We start from the raw sequence: 26,419 nt of genomic DNA, 5'->3' as shown, positions 1-26,419 counted from the left end.
ATTGAGAGAATCAAACGTCTCTCTGTAACTGTGCAATCTTAAGTCTGTTAAATCTGTTTCAAAACATTGGCTTTGCCTTGATGAAAATCCTCAGTGAGTCTTGTTTACATTTTTTGCTAAGCTTTATTTTTCACATATTTTAATTTTTTCAAATCACATCAAACATGTGGTATCTGGGAGATTTTTTATTTTACAAGACTGATTTTTAAAACATCTAGCTCTAATTGATTTTCACTGGTTTATATGTTGAGGAATGCATTTAAGTTGTAAGGGAAGTAAGCGGAAAACCAAAAAATGTTGGCATTTTCTTGCAATTAAATCAAATAAGCCTCCAAGTTTGAGCGGATTAAAATCCTTTCCCCCTTCTATTTGGTTCAGATGTTGCATCTGTTGCATCGGCGGCTCGTTTTCCAGCTCAGTGACGGAGGAAGAAGCCGTTCATCCAAATCTCAACACGAAACTTTCCCCACATGTGCTTCCATGCTGCTGCCGCTGTTTGTTTGGAATTCCTCGGATAAATGTGGGAAAACTCAGCCGAGCCGAAACAAATCCCAGTTTTCAGTTTAATCCTTGTAAACTCAAAGGGGAATTTTCGCAGGACTTCACTTGTCTTTGGAATAAAAATCTCTGGAAAAAGTGGAAGAATATTTTAATGCTTAGCCCCCTCCCCTTCATTCCTCAGCACAATCCTTCTTGTGTTTACGAGCCTCAGAGACTCTGCTGCAGAATCTCACCTCGTCCAGGATTATTTGGATTTTCTGCTGCTGTGAGGAACATTTGCAGTCTGGAACGTTGGTAATGGAAAGAAGAAAGAGATCTAAAACATGGAGAATGTTCTGATGGAAAAAATATACAACAACTTAAATATATTCTGCATACATTAGGTGGGAGCTCCACAAAATGCAGTCATAGATAAGTCTATTTTAGGAGAGTTCAAATCAATGCTTTTGGTCAGAAAGACCAAAAACAATTCATTATCAGGTTTTGAAGTGAATTTCAGGGCGCGATTATTTTTAGGGCTGCATTTTTTTTTATCTTACTGGACTTCCATATGCAGATCTGTTTTTGTATTTCTGTAGAACTGAAACACCCGCTGCTTTAAAATGTTACATTTCCAACTAAACGAGAGAAAGACATGAGAAAAAACAGACGTTGCTGGAAAAATAACCAACAAAATGACTTATAATGCGCTTATATTTTTTATTCAGATTTAACTTAGTTCTTTTTTTCATATTTGATTTAATGCTGAATGTTTGACAAACATATCCACCTGCAAATACATTGTTTTTGAATCAGGTATTAGAGCTTTTACCTGCATCTTGTTTCTCTTGTTAAACAATGAAAAATAATTTTCTATTCCAGTTTGGCTAATTTTGCCTTCAAATTGATCTGTACCTCACAGAGGTTTTTATTTATCTACTTAGTTTCATATTTACATAAAATTATATTTATTCACATCTTTCACAGATACAATGAGACACTCATATCTAGTTACAAAGATGCTCTTTTACCAACATTTGACTCATAATTTTCTTGAAACCAAGTTTTAATTTCTGAAAACTGATGTGCAGGAATTTATTTTTGTACGTTTTCCATGACAGAAATAAAGATATTTTACACTCTAATTGAGAGATTAAATAAGATTCATTATAATAATCATATTTACAAGACCAGATAAATAAAAGAAAATACGTTTTTACACCCTGAAACACAAATCAGCTTCAGATGAGCTTCCTTTCTGCTGCTGTTTCTGTAAATTTAATTTACATCTTTTTGGTTTGGAGATAAAAACACATTTTTGTTCCAACATGTTGGTAATTTCAATTTGCTTGGTGAAATTTGTCAGAAACCCAAACAGATTCCGCTTTAAAATTGGATCATTTATCATTTTGTCTTCAGTAAAATCCAAATTCAAACTTCCGATTTCTACAGTTTCAGCCGGAAGCCCGGCGCTGTGAGCGCGCACGGTGTGCGCGCAGAGCGGCGTCTTCCGCTGAAATTTCAATGATGTCACTTTATTTCTAATTAATTACACACGAGAGCTTGCGCAGCGAATCTGCACGTGCACCAACAATTAACATCCACGAACGGTCACATGGTGCACCGTGAGTGCGCGCGCTTTAAACTACGACATAAAAGGAGTTTTAAATTAAACATAAATAGGCGTCACAGAGACAATAATAAAACGATATGTACACCTGTGCAACATTACATCACGCGCGTCCCCGTCTCCATCAGCTGTCAGAGTCCGCGTCGCTTTTAGTCCCGTCCGTTTTCTCCGCTTTTTTGCTCCATTTCTGAGAGTTCTCCGACTCCTCCGAGGAGGAGCGCTTCTGCCGCCTCCACTTGGCGCGACGGTTCTTGAACCACACCTGCAGGACCCAGGAGGGAAGAAGTTAGAAAACTCTGATAGGCAAATGGCTTCCCACCATGATTTATAAACAATACGTCTGATGGCAAAAATGCAGACTTTAATATGTTGATTTTTTTAGGGTTATGATTAACGAAATAAAATTAAATAATCTTATTTGTACCCGATTTATGCTTTTTTTTTATTATTAATACTGTCAATATTGTCTTTGCTTTTTTCACACTTTCATTTCCACGGGTAAATATTGTTAACACACTGGGTCTCAATTTCAAGAGACAAATTTTAGACAAGAAAAGATAAGCATAAAACAGCGCATAAAACTAATACGCTTTATTACTGAACCTTACTATTGTACAAATAGCCGAATTTAATATATTTGAAAAGGTTATAATTTAGCAAAAAGGAATCAAATAAGTGGACCAGTGATTCAAATAGTTTCAAAAGAAATACATAGGAATTAAATCTATAAATAATAATAATAATAATAATAATAATAAACCACGTTAATTAAACATCAATATGAGATACAATGCAAATGCAAATATATATATATATATATATATATATATATATATATATATATATATATATATATATATATATATATATATATATATATATATAATATTATAGTCTATAATAAAATCCTTTATTACGTTCTGCACTATTATATTTGCAATATCCACCATGCTAATATATTTCTGTAGATATTTATGTTTTGTTTTTTTTTACACTCTGTATTCTTATATTATTTAATTCTGCAACTAAATTTATTTTTAAAACTAAAAATTATTTTTTAATAATAATAATAATAATAATAATAATAATAATAATAATAATAATAATAAATGTCTTCCTGATTTCAATCAATATTTAAAAAAGGAAAGAAAACGTATCCCACCTCGACCTTCTCCTCCCGCAGGTGAACTTTCCGGGCCAGCTGCTCCCGCGTCCCCACGTCCGGGTACTTGGTCTCCTGGAAGAGGCCCTCAAGAGCCTCCAGCTGCTCGTCGGTGAAGATGGTTCGATGCCTGCGCTTCCTGCGGCAGTGCAGCTGGTTGAGGAGCTGCAGCTCGGTCCGCGACAGGCTGCCCATGTTCATGTAGGACATCATGTGGTGAGGAACCGGGGACAGGAGCACCGAGGCCGGGCTGTCGTAGCCTGTAAGACGGGAACAAACTGAAGCGTCTGAGGCGCAGAAATTAGGATGTTTCGTAGATTTATATGCTATATCTACATGCATCGCCCATTTTTGTCTTACTTTGTTCTTCTTTAAGTTTTTCTGCAATTTAAAAACTTTTTTCTGATCTAACAGAACATTGAGGACAACACCAACAACCGAAAACATGACGAAGTGTGCAGCAGAAATCAGATGGAATTTGAAATTTTAGTTTAAGAAATCAAAAAAGCGGCATTTTTGCGCATTTAACATATTCTTGTCTTAAAACACTTTTAAAGTTGTAAAAAGATTAACATAATTGTGAAGATCAAGGGCGATGTTTAGATTTGCTTTTAACGATAATTTTAAACAATTCAACAAATGCATATTTATCTTATTTGTGTCACATGAAAATAGTCATTTACATTTTTAAGAAACAGATTTAATTTCTATTAAGCTGTGAATTGAGAACTATCGGGGGTACCCTACCTGCGGGGAAGCAGGGGCACTGCTGCGGACTGAGGCCGGGCACAGCTCCGCAGCAAGGCGGACCTCCTCCGGGACCCTGGACCTGCAGCTGTCCGTAGTAGTAGCCGTTATATCCGATCCTTGCCCCGCTCAATGCGTGGACCCCCGGCGGGGACGGTCCGCGGGCAGCCGAGTACAGTCCGCTGTAGTCGGTGTAGATGGTGTCCGTGAGGCCGGCGGGAAGCACCACGGGGCCGCTCCGGTGCAGCAGCAGCGGCTCCTTACAGTTCGGCCGTCCGGACAGGATGCTGTCGATGCTAAACATCCCGGCGGGCATCACGCGGCTGCGCGGAGGAGGAAAAAAACGGATCAAACTGGGAATCAAAACTCCTGAGGAAGCGGAAAGAAAGTTCAGGCTGAAGGCGACATGGTGACGCGGCTGCGCTCTTCTCTCCTCTGCAAGCGCTGCAGAGTCAGCTCCGGTTCAGGATGCGAACTGCTGCGCGAGGGGTTGCTCTTATAGGCCGTGACGTCACGGCGCAGAGGCTGCGTCAGGCCGGGTTGAAGGGCCGCGGGTTTGTGTATTGAGAATTAATTGAATTAAGATAATCCGCAGTGTTTGCAGACTATTGGAAAGGCGCTGTTGGGTCACGGAGGCTCTTCCTGCGGAGTAATCCGATTATTTCCCCGTCGCCGGAGCCATCAGAGGGAACAGCGGCGTTAGTGCGTGCAGGCCGCCAAACATCAGGAGTCTGGATCATTAAACATGTTTAGATTCGGAGTCAAACTGCAGCTTGCAGGCTATTTCATAGACCTCTTCACAATCCGAATTGACCCTGCTTTTCACATTGAAACAAGATTTTAATCGGCGCCTTCATCTATTTTTGCGCATATGATCCAAAATGAACCTGATTTCATGTCAGACGCAAACTGCCGCGCATTAAAGCTGATATTCCTCTCATTATCCGGCCTCCGCTCTGCTCTCTGTGGGGGATAAGTCAGCCTCCCCCCTTGGCAGCAGTTTCCTCTCTCCCCCCTTCCCTGACCGGGATAAGATAACGGCCCATTATCGCTTCTATTCAGGCCCCTAAAGGAGAACAGATCGGGTCTTTACGCAGCTAATCAACACGGCCCCGAGGCTGTGCAGGAACGTGGATTCCCGCTGCAGACCTTAATGGAAGCTGTTGATTGCATTTAAGACTCAATGGGGAGTTCACACATGCGCGCGTCAGGCGCTCAGATAAACTGATGAGGTGAAAATGTGCCGTTCAGATCCGAGGTGTGATTAACGAAGACGTACAGCTCTGCAGAGATCATTTCCGACTGATGTAAAATGATATATAAACTTATTTCACAAACTTTAACCCAGGGAGACGGCTAATTGAACATATCGGAATATTTTCTTTAAGAGCCGCCTCTTCCTTAAGTTTACCACGTTTTATTCCTGTAAATGTGTCTAAATTAAGTTAAATCATACTCTGATTCATGCAGTTCATAATAAACTTGATCTCTTTCATTTTTATTATTATTTACCCCGCATAGGACGTTTCATTCGGTCTGAGATTTTAAAAAAAACTTATATTGAGAGTATTATTTTATTGTCATGAACGTTTTTTCCACTTCAACAAAAAGTTAAATGTAATCTAAACATTTGCAACTACAAAGGAGAAAAAAAGTTTTCAGCATTTATTACTTTTCAGATTTTTTTATTACAATTATTTTCTTTAAAATCCTACTTAAGTTTTTTATTTATTATTATTATTTTTTATTTTTTATTTTTTCACTGAGTGTAAAGTTTTGTTCAGCCGGTCTTTAACTGGACCCGATGAAGCCGTCGGGTTTCTGTTTTTCTGCGACTGAGAGATTAAAACCATATTTACCTCTGCATATGCGCGTATTGCAGAGAAATGGCCCTGAAAGAAAAACGATATTTACTATCAACTGAACAGATTTTATTTATCGCTCATTTCATCGCAGCTTGCATCAACTGGAGCTCATCTGCAGGAGGAGGTGCGAACACCTTCTCTGGCTTCAGGACATTTCATTTCTCTCTGAGCTTAAACTCTAAACTGTTTGTAATTCCACAGCTTCACAGAAACAATTTTTATTCTGATTCGAGAGATTTTCGGAATAAATAAATGTTTTTCATTCAAAAAGGCTCAAGTATTCCTTTTTTTCCCTTCCCTACTATCTGCGAAGAAAAATATATATATTATTTATTCCTGTGATGCAGTCACTCTGTGATTGCAGTATTCTGCATGCTGTTATTATTTTTCGCATTTATTCTTACACTTTGCTGCAGAGAGGTAGCGAGAAGAAAAAAGGATTTCTGCAAAACAAAACGTGTGTTTGACATGAAAAGCAACAGAAAAGAAACATCACAGAACCGCCACTTACAGACGTCGATAGATAGATAGATAGATAGATAGATAGATAGATAGATAGATAGATAGATAGATAGATAGATAGATAGATAGATAGATAGATAGATAGATAGATAGATAGATAGATAGATAGATAGATAGATAGATAGATAGATAGATAGATAGATAGATAGATTTCTCCGAATATGTGCTCATGTATTGCTAGACGTGTGTATTTAAAACGGGACAGACAAAGCGGACTAATACAGTACATCTGTTTTAATCCCATCTACCATCTCTAATACACACGCCCACACACGCACGCACGCACACACACCTGCAGTTTCTGGGCTTTTTTTTTTTTTTTCGTTAAATCTATCGGTCTGTGTTCAGACTCTGAACTGTTCACCACCATAAAAATACCTTTTGCTGCTGCTGCCGCTAAAACCAAACCGCAAAGAGGCTGCTAACTTCACCACAGATTTAATATCTGCTTCGCACATCAAAGACTACAAATACCAGAATCTGGTTTCTTTTCAATCATGTTCTTGAAACAACAGCTTAAACAGCGTTCAGGAAATGATCCTTTTCTGCAGCTGATTTTTTTCAGGAAATGATCCTTTTCTGCAGCTCTTTTTTTTTTAAATTCAACTTTTCTTTATTATTTTCACTATAAAAATTCCAAGGACATGTAAACCCAGAGCTTATACAAACTAATAAATGTAAATGTTGCTTTAAATAATCAATTTCATTCAATATTATAGTTTGGAATACCTTTTAGGTTTTGCTCAAGAAAGCTTTTAACAGAACTTGAATATGGAATCTTATATCTTCTTACCTTAATCAATTTGAAAAGCTTATTTCTAAATGATTTATTTCATTCCAAATAAAAACTTAAAGGGAAGAAACCAATAATATAGTCATCAGAGAAAATAGCCAGACAAACAAAGTTAAGGCTCTTTTTAGTCCTTTTGATGTAATCTAATTCTTTACAAATAAAATTGTTTCTATTATTAATCAAATTAATTTAATTCTTTCCAACCTGCTCATCGTGAAACAAGAAATTCTCAAAAATAACAAAAGAATTGTTTCTTTGTTCAGAGCAGTCAGATTGCCTAAATTGTAACACTGTCAATTAAACAACCAGTTTGTAATGGGATGACATTTACCCTCTGGTTTCTGTTTTGTAATTTTGAGGAAATTTGCAATAGAATCACTGATTTTAAACATTGTTTCAGCAATGTCTTACGACTGTGTAATGCTATTTTCTTCCAACGAGACAATTACTTGTATTTACATGAGGATATTGAATGAAATGATCATTTTTGACAGGATTAGTAGGAAGTACTACTCTATGTTCAAACTCTGAGACATCAGCATAAGATCAAGAGACAAAAGTGAATAGGCCAGTGGTGAATCCTCCTTGCATATCTAAGATTCTTGGAAGTAATTGAAAGTATTTAGACAATATTAAAAAGTTTAGAAAGTTTCTATCAGGTATCAGAGCTCATCATAAAGAAACAACACTGAGATTCCTGTTTGTTTAAGTTAATGATCTACCTCACACCAGAATTTGTAATGGAGTACAACAGGGTCTTGAGTTTGAGCCAATTCCATTTTAATTACAGATAGTTGTTAAAATTATGTGACAAGGTGACAAATTTTCATTATTATTTCAGATTATCCACTCAGAACTCTAAATTATTTAATCTCCAGTATTAATGTAAGTAAAATGGGGGCTACTTATGACCAGGACATGTTCTTTGAAGCCAATTTCATTACCCAGAAAGTTTTTGGGAAGTTCATCTTACAGGATATCCCCAAAAACACAAATGTCCTCTCTCTCAAAGGGCTGCAGTATAGCAATTTCCAGAAAGGCCAAAAACCTCAGAGCATCAGCTCATTGAAGATGCTGCAGCAAAGATTTGGATGAAAATATCGTCAGTTTTTCTTCCCCGGTAGAAATGAAGTTCCTCTTTCATATGAAGATCTTAATAACAAGTTTCCACCTTTTATTTCAAAAATCATGCCTCCACATATTCCTGATTGAGGAGCACAGCTTTCAAAACTACAGTAGATGGTAGATTAACATGTAATCAATATTTATTTACAGCTTTTCTGAAACCAACATTCAAAACAAAATGTTTTTTGTTACATCAAATGATGGTTGTTTGTTCTGAAAAACAAAAAAAACAAAACAACAACTTCCTCCAGCTTCATCCAATAGATCCCAACGTGTTTGCAAAGACTGCTGGGATATGTACTCCTTCCAGAAAACTTTGGACCCGCCCAGGGATTCTGTCCCTGGAAATCCATGAACAACTTCAGGTGAATCATTTCAATGTGAAGAAACAGGAGCTCTACTCTGAGGAAACCGGTGTGGTGATCCATGAGAGACACACGCATAGCTCTGCTGTTCAAATTCATGTTTACACAGATACATTGAGCAGCTCTAAAGAAGAAGGTTATCAAAATATATCACAATAGAGATGATTACTTTCTTTGGATACCAAAAGCCTGTACATACTTACTTAAAATACTTAAAATGGAATCCTGAGGAACTCATTTTGTTGTGTAAATAGAAAAGGTTATTTGTCATTTTCTTTTTGTTCATGACTTGAGATTTCTTGCCTTAAGTCAGTTTCCGTAAGCTCACAAGATGATGTCATGATGTTATATAGGGTTTATATATCTTTATATTTGGGTCAAATCCTACGGTGACGTGGCATCAGATTAAGTGATTAATAGGTTTATCTATGTCACAAAGCAACAAGAGGCTACTCTATTGCATACTAAGGTTATTTATGCATAAATGTCTTTATTATACTTTGTATGTTAACATCTGTTTGAGGAATTTAAAGCCAGCTCTTCTTCTTAAAACAGCTTCTCATCATAATGCTGCCACCACCGTGCTCGACAGGTCACTTTGAGTCCACCAAACATACTTCTGGTCACTGCGGCCGAACAACTCCACTTTTGTCATGTTTGATATCAAATCAAATGATATCCGACCTGTTCGAATGTACAGACGCTAATTTCAATCAGCTTTTTAATGCTTTGATTTCAAAGTGAAAACTTTTTCTTGATGTGCAACAAATTAGTACGTTGTTTTTAAATTGGCTTTACTGGAGGGAGTGGCATTGGTGTTCCTACAGTTTCCAGTTCCTTCTGAGTTTGATTCTAGGGGGTTGCTGCGGTGCTTTTGAGCTTTTATTTAACCTGAGAGGGACAGTTTAGTTCAAATGGTTGAAACTTGTATAAAAAAAGTCTCTAGAAAGTCCAACCTCAATTCCTATAGGCATCATTCAAACTGTCTGTACCAGAAAACAAACTAGTCTTAACTAATTCTACCAAAATGAATGGGCAAATGTTTAGCTGAGGTGAATTTTACCAAACTTGTGAATGCATACATATGTTTGGGGTTTTAGGTGTAATTATGGCATGTAGACTAAGCAATATTACTAATAAGTTTGAAATTGAGTGCCCATTTGTTGTTTTTAATAATCATTGATGTTGTATGCTGAGTAAGCAGATCAAATAAATCATCAAAAGCATAAAATAAAATGATATTTTTGCCTGTAATGATTGGATCTAGACATTTTAGTGGAACCGGGAAGGTCTCCTGTCAATCACATTAGCAGAGAAAAAACATAACTACACCAACATTCACTAAAGCAAAATACCAAAAGCAAAACTTATTCATTCAAGCAAAGGAAAAACATGCAAATGCCACACAGAGGGGCTTTGATGTGAAGATCTAATCTAGAAATAAATCCCTTTTAAACATTTGTCCCCTCATGTTAAAGATATAGATATTTGTGAGTTTTTTTGAACTGATTTAAAACCTGTTTCAGTTATTTCAGGCCTAATCCTGGCTGAAAAAAAAAAATGCAGCGTAAACATCCAAAAACAGGAGGTGGAGTGTAAAAAGTGTCCACATCAATGACAGGGGATTGCAGAGTTAAAACCTGGCTGTGGGCTGCACACATGAAAACAGTCCAAACAAATCAAAATGCTCTTTAGACATTAAAGTGTGTTTTTCTTCTCTGGGCCTCAGCAGCAGCTCAGGTTTCACTCAGGCTATTCAAAGGAGGCTGAATGCAGACGTCCACTTTTCAAATGACAGCGCGGTACCTGCTATTGAGCCTTTCCTGTGTCCAGTCATTTTCTACTTAAATGGTTTCAATTCAGAGCTAACATCGGGCTGTCAGAGGACAGAAATGGCCCGGGCGCGCTCTTTCAGCGCTCATCAATCATTCATTATAACTAGAATCCATCAGCCAATCCTGGTAATTACTGATTACAGGCAGGATCAGGGAAACACACACACACTCGCAGCCCTCTGACTGCATGTCAAGTCAGGAATCAAAAACACATTTTCACATTAGAAGGTCTGAAACGGGCTCTCTGCCTCCCCCTCTTTTCACAGAGGTGCTACTTAACACACTTTGGATTTATAAGAAATTCAAATGAGCTCTGCAGGCTGGCAGCAACATAATGAAACCTGGAATTATTCTATCAAAACAAGGCAGCAGTGTAGAATTTAGACCTCAGCTCTGTCTCTGCGCAACACGCCACTTTAACATGTCTTTAGCTTGTGCACACACATGTCACAGCTGTGCGTGGAGCCCTCGCTCAGAATGATTTAACACAAGGCCCCATCACTGCTAATAACTCACAGAGCAGATCCACATTCTGGTGGGATCAAGCTCAAAGTTTCAGTGTGGAAATGTGTAACTTCTCTGAATATTTAGAACAGAACTAAACAGCAGAGTTAAACAAAGTTAAAATCATCACTGCAGCGAGACAAACTATCTGAGTGTTTGTTAATGGTCAGAAGTTACTGCATGTGGATATTTTCAGGAACAGAAACCAGATCTAAACTGATGAAATCTTATGTTTTGCAAGAAGTCTTTTCCAATGTTTCAAACTTGAATGTCTCATAGACAGACCCGAAGAGAGAACAAACAATGTGGAAATAACTTAGAGGAAAGTGGAAAATAGCAAGAAAGATGATTAAAATTCAATTAGTGGCAACTTATAGCAAATGAACACAGAAATCAAACTAATTTACTTATGCCAAGATGATGATTTTATTAATTGGATCCATGTGAATAGTGAAAAGAACTGGTTCAAGCACAGAGCCCTGTGGTACTCCACAGAAAACCCTGCACTGTGAAGATTCATTGTTCACATGAACAAAGTTTAAACTGTCTGACGAATTAGATTTAAACGAGCTCATTCCTACAACGTGTTAAAGTTTTTGTAAAATAGTATTGTGCTCAATTAAAAGCAGCACTGATATGATATATCATAGTTTATGTCTTTTTATATCACATTATTTTTGACTGTATTGTGTCATAGGGTATTGAATTACATTGCATGAGTTATTATTGCATCATGTCTTGTTTTTCTGTATTGTATTGCATCATATTATATTATTGTACGTTGGAATGTATTGTAAGAAATTGTTTCTAATGAAATAAAGTTGATTGTATGATTTTGTTACATGTTGCACTGTCACTTGTTTTAGTTATACATTTGTATATTATCACCTCATTCATTTATTTAAATAAATGTTTAAATATTTTTTTATCTATGATTATTTTATGCTGCATGTCTTTTGTGCAATACCATTTTATGTAGTATCGTTTAATGTTATAATATTGTGCTGCATGGTATCATATTATTTTGTATTAAATTATGTCATTGCATAGGTCAGATTTTATGTTTAAGTTTATGTTTTTATTTCGTATTATGTTGTTTTATACAATATTGTATCATGTTGTATCATTAAACATTTTGTTTCACTGGGTGAAGAAAATGTAGCAGTAATTTCTGCTTTGATTCAGGCCAGAAAGTCAAACTACAAGCCTGGAGAAACATCAAACATCGTTAATTTGTTCTTGTTCTTCAGTTCATCCTCCGCAGAAAATATACAACAGAAACATTAGTCTACATTTTCAAACCCAGTGATGAATGGGAAATGACAATGACACGTCTGGTAGAAAATAAGAGAAAACGTAAACTATTATATTTTTTATTCCAAAAATGAAGTCAAACAGTTGACAACATTCTTCATCCTTTTTTGACATCTTTTGACATACAGTATGCCTCAGCATTATGGCAACAGTTGGTATGGTGATCAAACTAAACTCCAGTGCAGCTTTTTGTTTCGCTGAGTGATGGATAATCTGGAAAGCAGGTGAATGTGACAAAGCTTGGTTCTGGTCTTAAGCAGCCAGTTCTTCCTCCATGTTGTGCTGAATGAGCCTCCGGTGTCATGACGGACCCCCAGCAGCAGCAGAAGCAGCAGCAGAAGCAGCAGCGGCACGGGAAGGAGAGCTCAGCCGCGCACAAACAGAACCAGATTGTTGAAACCTGGGAGGTTTTTCCCCGGCCAGCACCTGGTCTGCGTGGGTCCCACCCCTCTCTGAAACTCAATCCAACAGCTTAACTCTGTGGAGCTACTGGCAGAGGCTCCCCATTAATCCAGTACAGGTGCCAGAGATCCCAGTTTACCCTCTGCAGGGGGGAGAAGACTTCAGATCCCGTTCATGTGGATTTCTGCAGATATGTTGCATGTTTTCCTACAAGGAAGGATTTTAATGTAACCGTACAGTCAGGCAGCAGAAGGTGAGCCGATCCTTTCAACAAAATCATGTAAATCCCTTAAAAAGCCAGACTCTGGATGAGAATTAAACTCCCCGATCACTTCTTGCCCCTGGAAATTAAAGCGGATTTTAACAGTGCCACCATTGTGATGTACAAATAATTTGACATAGCAGCTAAAAACTTTAATATCCACTGTTGACAGAATGGAATTAGCCGCATATTTCCCTCCAAACTTTCAATTTTCTCCTTAGTCGTGTGAGCCAAGCTCTTAATCCGCTCTTTATGTGTCCGAGCATTAACCTTCGTCAGAAACGGGCTGCCAGCCGGCTCCAAAGACCCCACTGAGAGCTGTTCCTGGGCCTCAACGTGGCCTTTGTTGGGGCAGCTGAGGAGGGGCCCCGGGGTACGAGCAGTGTGCCAGCATGAGGGGTTATCCAGGAGCCTGAGAATCAATCCTGTATTACAGTTAAGCCTTGTAATAATTACCATCATTAGGAGTAACTGGAGCATGCAGATGACCAGGCTGCGCTCATAAAGCTGCAGCATTCCTCCAGACGCTTGTCATATACATAATTCAGTAATCCTGGAAATACATATTAACATTCCCCTGCAGCTGAAAACTGTCAGAGCTCGGCCCCACGACTCCCTGGAGTTTCCAGGGTCAACTTCCATATTTCCCCCTTCCTCTCAGTGCCTCAGAGGGAGCCTCAGCATAAAATTTAATATCTGAGCCGGGTTCAGATAATCAATGTCTTAATCACACAGAAAAATGTTTGGAGGAAGTAAAAAAACATTTTGCACATATTTATCAACTGCTTCAGGATAAGGGCATTTAACAGCTCCCTTCAGATGCATTTTAAAGCCCTCCATGCCTTAAATCGACAGAACACTTCATTACAGCGAGCGTATCTGTTGCGGTAAACAATGCCTGGTAATGCTTTAAAACCTTTACTCAACCCTGACTGCAGCCTCTTCAATTAGAGCGCTCTCAGTGTGTTGTTATTGGCACATAACTGCTGCAGATTTCTATCGCAGGTCGGGTAATTCAATAAGCACAGCCTGGAAGCAGCTCACTGGGTTATGTTCTGGTTAATGTCATACTGTTTTAATGTGCATTTATGGGAAAAATCTGGGAGATACAACGATAAACACAACTTGGAATCAACAACGGATTTTCTTTTTTTCTTTTTTTTTGGACAGGGAAAGGAAACGAGAGAGATGTGCAGCAGATGTAAACCACGAACTCCAACCCATGTCCTTCACAATCAGATGCTGTAATGCAAAACAGCATCGGTGGATGCAAACAGAAAGTTCAGCCTGAACTGGAACAACAAATATTTCTCTCTTAGACTCGGTCATCAAAGCGAAGGAGAAACGTTTGATAAATGAGAGAACAACAGAAAAATCTTGTTGTTTTCTTTTATTAGTAAAAGAAATTTGTGAGTGAAGCAGGGATCAATCTTTAGCAGCAGTAACTCTCAATAATTATTTTAAAGGATGTTTTTCTTAATAGCATTGCTTCAATTTATTAATGTTTGTAGACATTTGTTTCTGTTGAGCCTTCCTCCATCCTTCCCTATCAAGTTTAGGTCAATTTTAGGTCTGGACTTCGACTGTACCATTACAACACTTAAATTATTTTCTGTTTCAGTCATTCTGTTGTGTAATGGCTGCTTGTCCTGATGATGAATCAGGCCGGAAGGGATGCAAATCCTGAAGCAGCAGCAGCAGGAGCCCAAATCATCATCATTCGCCTCCGTGCTTAACAGTTTGATTGTGCTGTTTATTACAGCAAAATATCTCTTATTGTTCCAGTTGTTTTGTACTTTTTTCAGCTTTAACTTTGAATATAAAAGCCACATCCTAGATGAGGGATGTAGAGTCTGCGATGGAGCTCTTATTTTTTTGTTACTTCTGTGAAAATTGTCTTCACTGACCTTGGGGGGATTTGTAGCGATGTTTACTCCAGGAAAGAAAAGTGTTTTAAAAGTTTTCAACTATACTTTTGAATGTTTTTTCTCCACAAAGGGATTGCCTTAACGTAGCTTGGAAATGGACATTTCAAAGGGCAACTGCAATTGATTTTCATTTCATCAACATTTTATCAAAAAAGCTAGAGAGAAAAAAAAAGAAGAAAATCAGGCTGAACTAGAATAAAACCTGGGAAAAAACAGATAAATCCAGATCAAAACAGAAAATTAATTTGAATTGATGTGTCCATTGAAGCTAAATAACAGCAGAACAAGTCCATAAATAACAGGGAAAAAACACAATAAAAGGATAAAATTGGGATAATATCAGGATGAAACCGAGACAAAAACTGGTAAAAGCAGGACAAAGCCAGAAGAAACTTTAAAAAAAAATCAAAATAATATCAGAACAAATTAATGTGTTTTAAAGACAAAATAACAAATTCTGGAAGTGTAATCTGCCGGTAAGTGACAAGTGAATTTATGGTTAAAGAATATTTGTTCTTCATCCAGTGAAATTACACACTGTGAGTAGAGTACTTGGAGATTTTACTCAAGTATGAGTAGCAATACTTCAAAATAACGTTACGTTGTTTTAGTAAGACTGAAAAGTATGATTTAGTAAAGCAACTCTTAAAAGTAATTTATTTCCAAAAAGTTACTCAAGTAAATGTAATTGAGTAAATGTAAATACTTGCTACTCACCTCTCTGGAAGAAACAAGGATAAACTTAAAATAAAAGCAGGATAAACTGGGATCAAACCAGAAACAGCAATGAAGAAACCAGAATAAAACTGTCATGAAATCAGGATTATGCTGTATGTCACCTTTCATGATAAAAAAAACAAAAAAACATCACAAAGTGTTTTGCATTACACCAAGAAGGAACTCAGATAAATCCACGATAATATCATGGTGAAATCAGGACTTAACTAAAGCGGGTCAGTGCATTGGATTTCACCTGGATATATTTAGAGTTGATAAATGGAAGCAGGGTTGACCTGGATGGTATTTCACAACATCTGCATTTTGATCTAATGTTACTTAAAAAACTTGACCTAGTATAATATGTCATGGGGTCACATTTGCATATTTATGAGACCTGTGGAGCTGATAAAGTCTGGTTGGGTATAAACTTTGTTCACACACAACACAAAATGCTTTTAGTGTTATAATAAAAACTGGTTTAACCCCTCAGCTCATGTTTACACCTGCAGCCGAATACACATCCAGCAGCAGGGATCAGTCAGGAATTCAGCACATTAATGAGGTCCTAACGGGAAGAATGAATCCTGGCTGGCTTTAGACTGAGAAATAATGAAACGAGGAGGAAGAAATGCATGTTTTCAACTCTATTCACTTTAATTTCCTCTGCAATGAAAGAGGAGACTGATACATGAAATATCCCCAAATCCATCCTGTTTTGCTTCTATTAAATCAGGGGTGAAATACGAGCATCCTGCTTCTTAGAGGAGGGGGAACCCTGGGATAAAGTTTCTGTGGGCTGTTAAAGAGATTCGGTCTGCTTTGTTGCAGAAACTGTCAATATTCTAGAAAATCAACGGTTGGCAAGGCCTGCGTATCAGATATCCCTCTTATTGGTTTGTGTTGTTTCTCTGTGCTGTTTTCCATCACTCTTCAGGTTTGTGTATCCGGTCGCTAACTCCTGAAGCTGTTCTGTTGTGTATCTTTACAGATACAAACACATGCAGACTCCAAGGAGAAACACAGAGGCGAGCCCGTTGACTTAAAGCCCATGCGGTGGTTTGATCAAATCTCAATGAGGAGGAACTAATGAGCTGCTGTGTCACTAATCTGACAATAGAGGAGGCTGTAAAACAAACAACGCAAAGAGCTTAAACGATTGCAGCTGCATAAGGGGGCGGCACAGCAGATAATGAAGTATCTAAGCTGTAGACGTCAGGGCTTTGTTATAGAAGGCTGGGTTTGTGAAGGATCCATTGTTTTAGCATTTAAAGTCCATTTATGTGATGTATAGAAGCTGAATTCAACAATAAAAGTCAAGAAAATAAGGAAACATGGTGATAAAGTAACTAACATTTATCAGAGAAACATGTTCAACAGATAACCAATCATCAATTAGATCCTTTTCTAAAAAAGAGCAGCAACATCTACAAGGTTCTTCTGAGCAGCACCACTGCATTTAATGCTTTTTATTGCACATAGTGCAAACCTGCACACTGTTACTAATAAAGCTAATCTGATGTCATGTGAAGTTTGGAGCTTTGTAGCTACTGACTCTCCAGAAAGTCGGTGACATCTCCAAACATGCTTCTCTGCATCTTCTGACAACACTGCGATTTTAAAGTTGGGATATGTAACTTTTTAAAATCTTTTTACATGTTTGTTAAACCTGTCACCATGTTGTGATATTATAATATGACACAGACTATCTGTGAAAAAAATCATTCTCCTCCACCTCCTCTCAGTGCATCTGAAGAAATGCGCCGCTCTCAGACAAAAACAACCAATCAGAGACAGGAGGAAGGGCTTAGTACTATCAATCAAGCTCATGTATGCACTGCTTAATGAGCTAATGGTGGAGAAACAACTTACCGTTCCAGAAAAACTGTTTTTCCACGGCCTTACCAGTCACCACAGGCTCTGCTCATGAGGAGAAACCATAGCGTAGCAGAGAGGAAAGGGGAGGGTGTGAGCAGCACATACACGAGCATCTCCTGAGCTTCTCCTGAGGTTTTTCAGGCATGTCCAACTGAGAGGTCACACACAGAACACACTGGAAGGACTATGCATGCTTTCTGTCCTGGGAACTCCTTGTGATTCCCTTTAATGGTATAAAGACTTTGAGATGTCTGAGTTTCCTACTTTGACCTGTGACTATCTCTAAAGGATTTCCGATTAGAGGAAAATAATGAATAGGTAGATGAAAAGTTTGTAGGGTTGATTAAATAGGCTTTACAAGCTTGACTTCCAGTGTTGTTCTTACCAAATTTGGGTGTGTGGGTGGACTAAATGCAGTCTACCGATTTAAAATTGGAAAAAGAAAATATTTTCAGTGTTTTCAGGTAACACTGGAAACACTGGAAACTTCCAGAATTTCCAGTGTACCACCAGAATAAGGGCTTTACGTTGCTTATAATGAATCAAATTGTTTGTTTTTAACTCCGACAGCTCTCCCTCGAAAAAGAGATTTAATCTCGAGGGACTCCTAGTAAAATAATATTTAATTAAACTTTGCTATTAGTTATACGTTCTTTGCTACTCATTACATTACTTCTTCCAGGTCTGTGTTTGTATGGTGTTTTATTGGAAAATTTATGTTGGTTGATCCAATTTATTATTTTGTCACTTATTATAAAATCCCTCTAAGATGGTTATGTTTTAGCAAACTCAAAGCCTCTTTCTGTATTTTTTTTCTCACAGTTATAGTACATGTGCGTGTGCGTGCGCATACATATGTGTGAGAGAGTGTTTGTGGTTGAAAATTACCCATCAGATTGAGGACAGTTAGGCGATTGGAAAGACTGAACCTCAGAGGCATTTAAAGCTCATAAAGCTGCTGAGCTGCAGGATTCAGACTCTCTGCTGTTTCTCCTCTGGCAGTGATCGCTCTCACAACACATCACACACTCCGCTCTTCTCCAGCAATCACCACAACATTTGGTTCTGGTAGAAGATCTGGATCAGAGCTGCAGCGCCATCATCAGCTGCAGCTTTGTCGTTGCTCTGCAAAGATAATAAACAAGAAGCAAAAAACCTGCAAGAATCTGGTAGTGTGTGTGCGAGGGTGTGTGTGTGCGGGGGTGTGTGCGTGTGTGTGCGGGGGGGTGTGCGTGTGTGTGTGTGTGTGTGTGTGTGTGTGTGTGTGATCAGAGCCAGGGCAAACTCTAAAACATATCTAATCATTTTGGGTGGTCCGAGTCACTCTGCCATCTCAGAGATTTTGTGTTTTCTGATCCAACTTGCTGCCATGGCACCACCCGACCTGCAGGGGGCGCTGGTACAGTCCAGAAGTGAGGGCTCCGTTTGAAATGGATCTGAAACCACCAATATGTGAGGGCCTGGCGTGAACTGGCAGAAATCACACATGGAGCATAATATTTAACATTATTCTTATCTGAACACGGTGTAAAAAAATCTGGTTCTGGGTCTACTGAGTCTTATTAGCTCACATGTTGTAAACTTTATGAAGAATAATTAATAAACAGAAGCAAACACAATAAAATCTTAAAACAATCTTCACTTAAAACTTACAGGCATGTGTACATAGAAACAATAAAAAGCTAGAAACATCCATCTTTTCATCCATTAATGTTTGTAGGAAATAATTTATTTTCCCTCCTGTGAGTTCCAGGTTCTTCCAGTGGAATGTGATTGGAAAACATCCAAAGGAAAATTTCCTGATAAGCAGGAATGACCTCAACTTACTCATCTCAATGTGGATCAGCAGGAACTCAGCATCACCTGCAGAGAATCGCTAAATATGATGTCAGGACCCGGTTACCCCAAAATAAATTTAAATATTTTTTTTTACTTGTGTTTTTATTATTAATCATACTAGATCATTTGAGTATGCATTCCAATAAGGCTTTCACAAGTACCTTGTGAAAACTGACAATCTTTAAGAAAGTAACTAAGGCTAAATTTCTGTATGCATTTTTGTTAATGGTCTGTTTTCATTTTCTCATTTTAAATGTCATGTTTTCATTAACTTTGACTGAAAAATCATCACAGTTAACAGAAAAAAAGAGGCTCAAACATCCATCTGAGTGCAGTTAATCCACATAATGTGTTTTACGTAGTGATACAGTTCCTAAAATCAATAAATAATATTCTAGTTTATTGAGTGGGTCTATTTGGAGTATTTAAAATATACACCACATGATATTAAACTAATTTGAACTATTGATTACAGTTTTAGTCTATGACTCTGAGATGTATTTTTATTCACACACAACAATTACATTCTGGAAACTAAGAAAAAAAAAAACAGAATCTATTTTCCGTCTGCCTAGCGCAATGTGGCTCATTTTTCCCAAAATTGCTTCTTACTGGTTGATCAGCTCACTGTGATGACTCCTAACCCGGAAGCTGCTGGCTCCTGAAGTAACTGAGGACTGAGCATGTGAATGTACTCTGAGATTTCAATTTGACATATAAAGCGCATTAGAAATAAAATTGATTATTATTATTTTCCTTCCTTTTCCACTCAATTTAGTATTAGTTATTAGCACTCAAAATTAATCTGAAATGCTTTTTGTCGCTTCTGAAAGAGCAACACATTTTTGATAAAAGTTAAACCTTTAATTGACTTAGATAACATGTTGAAAATTGTATTTCTTATTAACAAAGCTCTGTCCTTTATGTCACTATTTAGTTAAATCATTTGGAACCGTACATGAACAAAAATAAATATATTCTTATTCCATCCATGATTTTCTCCTGGTGGTTTTTCTCATCCAGCTTTATTAAAGTATAATTAACTTGATTGATGCTTGATGCATTCGTCCTTTGGAGAAATCTTTCATAGATTTTGAGACCAATTCATTTACGTACAATGACATACAGCGTATTCAGTTCTGATCAATATGTAGATCAGTTGATAAGAACTGATAGATCACGTGTCACATCTCTGAGTGGCTCTAACAGCAGCTTACAGTTTTTTCTGTATTTTCCTCCTAAATAAATCCATGTGACATTTCATCATGGCCTGCAGACCGTTCCTATTAATTGAGGTGTAGCTTCGAGTGTTTCACCAGCTTCATCATCTGTGCCCTGCAGGAGTGTGAGGGCGCTCTGACGGCAGCAGCTCCAGCAGAACGCTCGGAGATCTGCAGGAAACTGGTCAGGTCTTTGCAATGAACTCTGCTGGCTTCGTGTACAAACTTTGAGTGGCTGCAGCTGAAATGTTCATGAGCATGAAGAACCCCCCCCTTCACACACACAAGCACACACACCCCTACCTCCACCTCCACCCCCTCTGAAAGGTGACAGATGATAGCGGCTGATGAAACCTGCACTTTAACAGCTTCGACCAGATGAAAATAATTATAGAGAGGGAAAGAGCTGGCTTTGATGAGGAGGGAAAGGTCCGAGGCGACCTAATACATAATCAATACAAACATTACCATTCATACATGTCAGTTTATGGAAATGAGCAGTGAAACTCAAACTGTGCTCAGTGACACTGAAATATAAAGTTGTATTCCAAAGATTCCTATTCTTTTGTCATACCAACATATTCTTTTTAATTCTACACAAAATGTATAAATTGCTTGTGTTAATGTGCTTTGACTAAGTTTATATCATCTTTGTTTAAAAGCAAAGTAATAGATTCACTTGAGTAAAAAAAGTATTAACACAAAAACAAAAGTTCTGTCTTGATTAAGGAGAATCCAAGACAGATTTAATAAAAGCAGACACAACCACAAAAATTAAGTCATTGACATTGATAACAAAATCCTTTTAAGTATTTTCTTTCTAGTTTCTTCTGCAAATATTTGAAGATATTTCCATCTTCCTCCGTAAAGCACCAAATGCATTTTAGCTCTGACTTCAGGTCAAAATAGAAAACTGCATTTCATCCAGGATAAAGTGTCCATTTAGTGCAGAAGAGCTCCTCTGACTGGTATTCCTCCTATGACTGGTATACACATACAATAAGACAAAATCGCTCCATCTTTCTTTTCTTTAAATCTAAAAAAAGAAATAAATCTTTTTTTCAGATCAGGTAACAATTGCTGTCCTAAATAAATTTTATTCCGCTGGATTAAGGGTAAAATGGCTTTTTCGATTGTACCAGAATCTGTGATAAAAAAAAATTCTGCTGCAAGTTAAAAACAAAACACTTTGCAAAACAATAAACTTAAATAAGCTTATACCCGGAACAATGTTTTTGTCACTCTGAAAAGAGCCAATCAGTAAAAGTTGTAACTGTCAGCCACATGTGGAAGTCAGCCACATGGGGTTTTGTCATTCCCACCTCCATCTTCCTCCATAAAGCACCAAATGCATTTTAGCTCTGACTTCAGGTCAGCTCAGACATCAGAATTTAATAACAGCGTGTCAGCAGTGGATGTAGAAATCTACTCGTTTATCGTGTGAACACAGACGTGCACGGCCGTGCTCTCTCCGCACAGCTCTGGGCTTGGGCCTCGGCTGGATTAGATTGTACTGCAGATAGGGAATTACACGGACATGCCTCCTGCCAGACGCCATCGTTTGGTTCATATTCGTCACATGTGGTCCCAGTTACTGCGTTTGCATTTTCCCTGTGCCACACTTTCATTCACTTTGTTTGCACTGAGCGTGATCGTCAGAGCAGCGAGGAGAAATAAAACACACAAACCTGCGAGCAGAAGGATTTCTCTGCAACCTCACATGTTCGGGAGAAATTATTTCTCAGAGCTTTAAACTTTGGGGAGGCCTCAGACGTCAACACAACTGGAATAGTGGATAGGGATGAAAGTTTGAGCAGTGAAAGAATGCTTTAAAAGCATTCCTTCTGGACTGTTTAGACTTTAAAACCAGAGTTTTATTTACCTAAAATCGTTCTCTTTTGAAATCTGAGGAGGATTGTAATAAATTACATATGCAAGTATTAAAACAAACTTGTATGACATGGATTTATGACTTTTGTCAGAATACATTTTCCTATTTTAAAGCTGAACTGAGTAATCCGTCAAAAACCTGTTGATCATAGTAATGTATTTTTAAAAAAAATACCTAGAGAAACACAATTGCGAGTTTAAAAAGTTGTCCATCAATCGGTTCATGTGCCTCTGTCTTGTTTTTGCTTAAAAAAATCAATGTGACTCAAAAAGGAGTGCAATGTTTTTCACATGAAAGAATAAAATTATTAGAAATAAACTGGATTGATTTCAATGACAACACAGCAACTAAATTCAGTTCCGTTCAGTTTTTTTACTTCAATCTTTGTCTGTTTGCACAATTTAGATTGTTTCATTTTCTCGACTAAATCAGGAAAAATCAGAAGGAGTCACAATATTTTGTTAATTAAGAAGCATTGTCACCATTTAAAAAGATGCGAGATAAAATCAAGCTATTAAAAAGTGGCGCTATACATTTAAGGATCTTTTTACAAGAACATTGCATGTCCAACATATTTTCTCTTTAATTTAACAGATTCAATCAAAACAAACTAAACATATTTCAGAGGGAGGCAGATTCCTGAGATTGTTAAGATATTTAGGTTTGATCACAGAACCATCGAAGGGTTTTGTTGCAAAATACTCAACAGAGTGAGAAGAAATTTATCCAGAAAAGAAAATAGAAGATGTCATTACTGACTATGCGGTGGTATGAGGAGTTTTACTTTTTCACAGCCTTTATCCCGGCCTTCCTGCTGCGTTCCTGGAACTTCATGATGCTGTTTGTTTTCAACTAAACCTCTCAGGTCACAACATTTGGGTTCATTTTGAGATTAAAACTTACTTATTAGGCAACTTCTACAATTGGTTTTGGGTGCTGAATACATATGCACACATTTCAGGTTTTTTATTTGCCTAAATAAATGGACAGTCAGGTGTCAACTCACTGGATTCAGTCATTTTGCTGTCTATCAATACTTGTGAAGCAAAATAAGATGGACTATTTACATGAGCAGCACTTCACCTGGTGATGAGTCCGTCAGCTCTGACAGAGACGCTGCCAGCTTCTGAGTTTTCCGTGTTACCTTCACCTCTCAGGGTTCTGTTTTCTGCTCCAGCCAGGCTGTAAGTGCAGGTCTGAATTTCTGGAGCGAAATCAGACTAAATAAAGGCAGGAGAAGTTTGATTTGTGGAGCTGGCTGCACAGCTGTAAAAACTCCAACTGTGCAATGATCTCACAGGTTGCTCTCATCAGCTTCTGCGATAAGACGCAGCGTTCAGCCTCACCCCACTCGCTGGGAGACTCTGAACTGAGCTGAGCCTGAAATGATGTGGAGATGATTGGACAGAGGCCTGCCAACTGCAGCCGGCCACACGGAGAGTTGATGGTAGACCGGAGCAGAGCGGCCGCATGCTGACTGCAGCAGGGAAGTGCCCTGCTTTTGAAACTGAAGACGAAACGTGGTTCTTCTGAGCTGGAAACCAACCACCCACCACACAGGAAGATCCCACTCCTCACATTTATTATCTTACACCACTCCGCTTCAGCTGAAGCTTTGGATCACATCGTATACCCGTCCAACATATTTCTGGGTAAAAACCTTCCAGTGAAATCCGTGTGAATGCACTTTTTTTTCCCACAGCGACGACCTGATGATGGTGGCCCTCCGCAGGAGACACTCTGCGCCTGCAAAGTTTCCTTGTTGCCAACTTATTTACTCTGCACAGCTTTAAGTGGCAGCTGTGAAAAAAGCAGGAAACAAAGAGTCATTCTCAGACTGTGTGGGAAAGTATTTTCCACACTGAGTGGGAAAATGGAGCCCACTTTAAGGCTTTTCATATTTCAAGGAGTCAGAGTGGAGAAACTGCAGATACATCATCCTCATAATGACTGTCGGCTTGAGTCAGATGCTTCTCTCTGAGACTTTAAGACGGAGTGAGACTCTTCTACCTCACCTCGACATGGGTTGTTTCCATCTGGGTTTCATGGTCATTTAGACATCTGTCACTGCTAAATGTTCAACCTGGCATTAAAAAATGTTTCTCTTCTGTACTTAAGGTATTTAATTGCATTTATCTATTGTAAATTTGTTTATTTCGAAAAGCAGGGCACAGATTATTTGGACTTTGTGAATGGCTTGATTAGTTGTTTCTACTTATAGAGCAAAAATACATCACCTGAAAAACCCGAAACAGCTTGTAGAGCTCATTCTCCATCCATCCATGAAGCCCAGTCGGTTACAGTGACTCACTGACTGCAACTGCAGCTTTTCCACTAAATAAGAAACGCAATTAAAATCACATGTGAATAAGCTTGTTCACGCGATGGTTTTACACAAAAAAGATCCTCCAACTACTTCCTGTTGTCATCATCTTCGTGGTTCGTGCCAGTGGCAACATCCCTTTCTTGATCATGTGACTCTAGTGAAGCAAAAAAGTGTTTCTATTGCGGTTTTGCAAAATAAACCAATTTCAATATTGTCAAAAAAGAAACACCTCATCCGCTTCAAAACTTTTTATCAAAAGACGAGAGTTTCTTCAAACTTAGCAAGTTTCCATTAAGCAAATCTATTTTCGGAATTGTACGATTATATGGTGAATAAAAGTACAGCTAGTGGTATCACAGGTCTGTCTAAAAGGTCAATCATACAGCTGCACCGCTGATCCAGAACGCTGCTGATCACACAAGCTGTAAGACATCACGCCATTTATAAAGCCCTCATATCTTTAGACTTTAATGTACTGTTGTTAGTTTATAAATCACAGAATGGATTTGCTGTGTCAATCTTCTTGACCACTCAGATCTTCTGGTTCTGCTCTGCATCCCCAGAACCAGAACCAAACACAGAGAAGCAGCATTTAGTTTCTGTGCTCCTCTAATCTGGAACAAACTTCATGAAAACTGAAAAACTGCTGAAACACTGAATTCCTTTAAATCACAGCTTGTTAGAGCTGCCTTTGATTAACGATAACTGAAGCATAAATTACTCCTATGAATTACGACTTTTTATTTCTTCTCCTTACATTTTATTTGTAATGTCTATTGTATTATTTTTTTTATCATATAAAGCACTTTGAACTGCCTTACTGATGGAGTGTGCTCAATAAATAATTTTGACTTGACTGAAAAGGTTTCAGGTTTTCAACCTTTTGAGCCATTAGACTCAAAAGGTAACATAAACTGAGTTCCTTTAGGCCGATTTTTTTTTCATCCCAGTTAAGTTCAACTCGCTAATTGTTGCAGCTGACTCACTCTGCAGCAGTCCAGCAGCTCTGAACTCTCCCTCTCCTCCCACTTCCTCTGGATTAATCCTGTTTTCTCAACATCATGTTTAGCAGCACATTAGGAGGAGAGCTTGTCATGCAAAGACAACAGTTTTATTTGTGCGGACTAATTATTGCGTGATTAATTAAAGCGTGTCAGACTGACCACGGCTGTTGTAAAGAGGGGGCAGCTCCCATTACATCATTCCCCCCCCAACTCTCGCAGTGATGTCACTCAGTTTACTCAGCCTCCAGCTCATTTGTTTTCCTATGAGTGACTCTTTTGTTTATTTTGCTCTCCGTGAGCATCACTCGGTGCCAGCTTCACCTCGCCTCTAAAACTCAATTAGCTTAATGTGTTCTGAACGTTGTAGCGGCTCCCACAAAGTGGCCATTAAAACACTGTTTCTGACACGTTGTTTGCTTTGCACGGCTCAATTATCAGTGCAGCAGCACCTTTTACTGGACCCCCGGCTGCAGCGTTTTAGGAGCTCCAGCTGAAGTCAGATCTGTGATTTTTCAAGGACTTTCCAGGAGAAACCCTGGGGGGCGCTAAACACCTCGGCTGGTGCCAGTTTGAGAGTATCCCAGAACTTTGTGTTTCTGTTAGGCCCCAA

The 26,419-nt window shown here is 38.3% G+C and overlaps 1 protein-coding gene across 1 annotated transcript; it reads right to left on the bottom strand.

Moving 5' to 3' along the window:
* Positions 1-1,186: 1,186 nt before the first annotated feature.
* gsc (goosecoid) lies at positions 1,187-4,655 on the bottom strand. The gene is made up of 3 exons (XM_032546436.1): positions 4,020-4,655; positions 3,273-3,532; positions 1,187-2,372 (listed from the first exon to the last, which is right to left on the bottom strand). The coding sequence occupies exons 1-3, from the start codon at positions 4,333-4,335 to the stop codon at positions 2,235-2,237; spliced, it is 714 nt and encodes a 237-aa protein (XP_032402327.1). The 5' UTR covers positions 4,336-4,655; the 3' UTR covers positions 1,187-2,234.
* Between the last annotated feature and the right edge of the window lie 21,764 nt (positions 4,656-26,419).

The sequence above is a fragment of the Xiphophorus hellerii genome, chromosome 19, assembly GCF_003331165.1.
Source record: "Xiphophorus hellerii strain 12219 chromosome 19, Xiphophorus_hellerii-4.1, whole genome shotgun sequence".
NCBI lineage: Eukaryota > Metazoa > Chordata > Actinopteri > Cyprinodontiformes > Poeciliidae > Xiphophorus > Xiphophorus hellerii.
The sequence above is the reverse complement of the archived record's forward strand: the minus strand, read 5'-3'. Positions and strand labels throughout refer to the sequence as shown.

Coding starts and splice junctions, on each gene's coding strand:
- gsc (XM_032546436.1), bottom strand. CDS start 4,335: ATGCCCGCCGGGATGTTTAGCATCGACAGCATCCTGTCCGGACGGCCG. Junction 3,533..4,019: donor GTGCCCCTGCTTCCCCGCAG/GTAGGGTACCCC, acceptor CCCGTCTTACAG/GCTACGACAGCCCGGCCTCG. Junction 2,373..3,272: donor TGCGGGAGGAGAAGGTCGAG/GTGGGATACGTT, acceptor TGGGTCCTGCAG/GTGTGGTTCAAGAACCGTCG.